The sequence below is a fragment of the Episyrphus balteatus genome, chromosome 1, assembly GCF_945859705.1.
Source record: "Episyrphus balteatus chromosome 1, idEpiBalt1.1, whole genome shotgun sequence".
NCBI classification, from domain to species: Eukaryota; Metazoa; Arthropoda; class Insecta; order Diptera; family Syrphidae; genus Episyrphus; species Episyrphus balteatus.
This window is the reverse complement of record NC_079134.1, coordinates 75834516-75838870: the sequence shown is the minus strand read 5'-3', so window position 1 is coordinate 75838870 and position 4355 is coordinate 75834516. Positions and strand designations below refer to the sequence as shown.

Genomic DNA, 4355 nt, shown 5'->3' with positions numbered 1-4355 from the left:
AAGAAGACCGAGGACGGCCTTCATTTAAGTGAGGGAGGAGTTAACACGATCTCCTAGGTCGTCAGCGGAAGCGACGGTCGTGTATGTCGTCGTCGTCGTCGTCGCGTCGTCAATATCATCGCCGACATACAACATTATATGCTGACACAACGACTTCTATAAACGAAGTCGTTCACACCGTCGTCAGCCACAAAAAAGATAGAAAGCAATGTGATATTTTGCACACGCTGCAAAATATTATAATTGCTGCACCAGCAGCAGGGTAGAATAGAATTAGCTTAGAACTTAAGTCTTCAGTCTTTAAAGAGATTCGAATAAAATATCATATACCAAATACAAACGTATTATTATTACTTGTACGCATGAACCTTTTTGAAGAGAATGATACTCCTCCGGGAATTCTTTCTTTTGAACATGTATCCATATAATTTGTGCACCATGCTGCAGCTCATTTACTGTTAATGGACCTCCATTTCTGAATGATTTATGTTTTCTGCAGTTATTATAAAATCGGAAACAATAGGCCAATATTTTTTGCAACGAATAAAAATTTTTATGATGTATACGTTCTATTCCAAAGTCGTTATTGGTATTTACTGACGCTGCTAAGACCGATCTCATCTTTCGACGTTCTGGAATATCTTCTTGGACAAACTCAGGAATTGTTTCCCATAATATGTCAAAAGTGTTTAGAAAGTCTGGTCCTCTGAACCAGATTGATGTATTTAAGAGCGTTGGAAGATCGAGCCATCTATATACCATATCCGCTGGGTTAATGTTTCCTCTAACAAAATGCCATTGCTCTATATCCGTATTCGCTTGAATGTTAGCCACTCTATTTGCGACATATAGGTATCCCATGTACAGGAAGGTGATTTAATCCACGCTAGTACTGTAGTTGAATCAGTATAGAAGCAAACTCTTCTAAATTCATTAGAAAATAGTGGCAGTAATCTAGCTACTAATTCAACCATGAGAACAGCTCTTTGTAGTTCCAATCTAGCTATGGTTGTGACTTTTAGAGGACAAATTCTTGATTTGGAATAAAGCAGGTGTGAATTAATAATTTCATTATCATCAACGGATCTAATATACACACAAGAGCCATAGGCCTTTTGACTGCTATCTGAAAATGCGTGCAATTCAACGTTTTTCATTTTGCTAGGACAAGAAGCATATCTAGGGATGCTTAAATCTTTTAACATCGAAAAACTATTGAAGTAACGAAGCCATTTGTTAGCTTGATCTTCAGGGAGCTGATAATCCCAAGATGACTTTGTTTTCCATAACTCCTGTAAAAATAGTTTACCAAGAACTATGACTGGTGCAAGAAGACCCAGAGGATCAAATAAGATTGCAAGGTTGGAAAGTACGGTTCGTTTGCATACTTTCTCATTCTCATTAATTTCATCAAGGTCAAATTTAAATCTAAATGCATCCAATGCAGGATCCCAGATCAGTCCCAAAGTTTTAATCACTTCAGATTGGTGAAACGCAACAAGTTGTCCCTTTTGCTCTTCAGGAACGCTCTGCAATATATCTGGATGATTAGAACAGAATTTTCTTAGCTCAAAATTCCTCTGTTTTAAGATTTTGGCAACATCTGTTAGCAAACTTTTAGCATCTTCTAATGTCTCAGCACCTGTAAGACAGTCATCTACATAGAAATTGTTTTTTATAACCTGGGAAGCAAGACGATAATTCTCTTCATTATCTTCGGCAAGCTTAAGTAAGCATCAAGTGGCTAGAAACGAAGCTGATGCCGTTCCATACGTTACAGTGTTTAACTGGTATATCTGCAACTGGCTATTGCAATCTGGTCGCCACAAAATTAGTTGCAACATTCTAACATTAGGATCAACTAAAACCTGTCGGTACATTTTACTTATATCACCCGTGAATACATATCTGTGCATTCGAAACTTTGTAATAATAGAAAATAAGTCTGGTTGAACTGTTGGACCAACCATTAAACTGTCATTAAGTGAATTCCCAGAAGAACTTTTAGCTGATGCATCGAAAACAACTCTAAGCTTTGTTGATGTGCTTTCTGGTTTCATAACACAGTGATGAGGGATGAAAAAATGAGTGTTGCACAGTTTGCTCTCATCAATTGGACTCATATGGCCAAGATCTTCATATTCTTGCATGAAGCTTGCATATAATTGTTTTAATTCCTGATTTTTCTCTAGTTTTCGTTCTAATGCCAGAAAACGTCTTTTTGCTACTTCAAATGAATCTCCTAAGAAAACACTTGGATCTTCTTTAAATGGCAACCGCACTACAAACTGGTTGCTATCATTTAATCTTATATTTTTTCGAAAATGTTCTTCACAATTATATTCCTCCCTGGTCATGGCAATCGAGGGAGTATCGTGATTTTTTATTTCCCAGAATTTTCGCACAACTGCTGCAATATGACAATTAGCGGAAATTTTTGTGTCTGTTGGTACACTTCCAGCTAATACCCACCCAAGCTTTGTGTTCCGTAACAAGGGAAGATCATTGGATATCTTGAATTCTCCTGGGATGAATAACTCGAAAAATATACCCGCACCTAGCAACATATCTATACGTTGATTCTTAAAGCATGCAGGATCTGCTAATATTATATTAGGTGGTAATTTCCAGAGAGATATATCGATTTGTGCATTTGAATCATAATCGGTAATGCGGGGCATGATGCTTGCCTCAATAGTTGCCTGGAATCTAGACGTTCTCGACTCAAATGTTAACTCAGTAACGAAATCTGATTTGCATCCTTGACCCCCTATCCCAATTATTGGAATATTAACTCGACGTTTCTTTAAACCCAACTCATTAGCAATGGCCGTAGTTATGAAGTTCAACTGAGACCCTGAATCAAGCATTGCTCGACAAGGGGTACATAGGAAGAAATGACGTTAACTACCGCAGTAGCAAGGTATACCTGACGTTGTTTCACTTTCGACTCAGAAGCCGTATTTGCTGTTTTTGAATTTTAAAAATTTTTATAACGCTTACCAAAACGAACCTTTGTAGGAATTTCTGTTGGTTTGATAATCTGCTGCTGTGGCTGATCATGCTGACTTGTTGAATCTTTGTGGTTCTGTTGATTGTTTATATTTGTGCTCAATTTTATAGAGTTTTCTGCTTTGTTCATCAGCTGCTGCGGCTGACTTGAAGAATCTTCTCCTTTGTAGTTTTGTTCTTTGTTGAAGTGTGATTTTGTTGTATCGAATTGCTTAGTCGATTGGAAGTGGTGAAGGCGCGTGTTGTGTCGTCCATCGCACCGCTGACATCTTCGAGACTGGCATGATTGGGCGTGATGACGCACTTTGAGACAGTTTCTGCATAACTGCAGTCTTCTAACAGCTTTATCCTTGTCCAGATCTGAAAGTAATAAAAACTGTGAGCAATTATAAATTTTATGATTAGGTACCTGAATTGCACATAGCGCAATTGATACTGTTGTCGCTATTTGCTGCAACTAATGCAGATGTCTCTTTCTGTCATCTCGGCTAGAAATAGCTTCCAATGTCTGGAAGCGGGATTCAACAAACTTGAGTAACTCGTCTAAAGTAGGGCTACTCCGAGGATCATCCAATGATTGTTCGAAAAGTGTTCTGCTTTCCTTGTCCAGTTTTTGAAGGATCAGATGAACAATAATCGGATCCCAACTGCTTGTATCAAATCCCAGATTTGATATAGCCTGCATACCTTCCTTTGTGGTATCATGCATACGTTTGATACTGGATGCCGTTCCAATTGCTGGTGATTGAGACAGCAGTTTTGTTAATTGAGCTGTTAACAACAGCCTCCTATTATCGAAGCGATCGACAAGCGTCTTCCATGCCACATCATAATTCTTGTCAGTGGGCTGGAAGTGTTGTATTAAACTATGTGCGTCTCCAGTGACATTCGCACGTAAAAAATACAACTTTTGAGCAGGTGGGATCGGCTGATCGTGTATTAACTGCTTGAAAAGGTCATAAAACTGCCTCCAATTAAGATAATTTCCATCAAACTTTGGCAGTTCTATTTTTGGCAGCTTCATTGTCGCACCGATTGGCATTTCTATTGAACGATTCATGGCCTTGGGATGCTCCATTTGTTCGCATAGTTCCATCAGTGCTAGCTCAACTCGATCCTGCATGTCGAAATAAATCTAGATATCTTCCACAGATGCATATTCGCCAATCGTTTTAAAAATATCCATTATTTCGGTCCAATTTTGTTCAATGGATTTTATTTTTATTTTGCAGAAATTGTCATTTCGTCCTTGACTAAGTTCAGCAGAAACTTTTTCCAATGACTTGTCAAGGATGTTTATTAGTAGTTTAAACCTATCCTTAACAGTCATTACCGGTGGTTGA

At 38.2% G+C, this 4355-nt stretch overlaps 2 protein-coding genes across 2 annotated transcripts; both read right to left on the bottom strand.

The window, feature by feature from the left end:
• Positions 1–803: 803 nt before the first annotated feature.
• On the bottom strand, positions 804–3434 carry LOC129906835 (uncharacterized). The gene is made up of 4 exons (XM_055982780.1): positions 3422–3434; positions 3004–3372; positions 1886–2857; positions 804–1657 (listed from the first exon to the last, which is right to left on the bottom strand). The coding sequence occupies exons 1-4, from the start codon at positions 3432–3434 to the stop codon at positions 804–806; spliced, it is 2208 nt and encodes a 735-aa protein (XP_055838755.1).
• A 35-nt stretch (positions 3435–3469) lies between these two features.
• On the bottom strand, positions 3470–4135 carry LOC129906826 (uncharacterized). The gene has a single exon (XM_055982768.1). It carries the CDS (start codon positions 4133–4135, stop codon positions 3470–3472), a length of 666 nt encoding a protein of 221 aa, XP_055838743.1.
• Positions 4136–4355: the final 220 nt, after the last annotated feature.

Bases quoted from the DNA above. Each gene is read 5' to 3' on its own strand.
- LOC129906826 (XM_055982768.1), bottom strand. From the start codon at position 4,135: ATGCAGGATCGAGTTGAGCTAGCACTGATGGAACTATGCGAACAAATG.
- LOC129906835 (XM_055982780.1), bottom strand. The intron at 2,858-3,003 runs GTAAGCGTTATA...TGCTTGATTCAG, and splicing joins TCCTACAAAGGTTCGTTTTG to GGTCTCAGTTGAACTTCATA. The intron at 1,658-1,885 runs GTAAAATGTACC...ATTTCTATGTAG, and splicing joins TGTATTCACGGGTGATATAA to ATGACTGTCTTACAGGTGCT.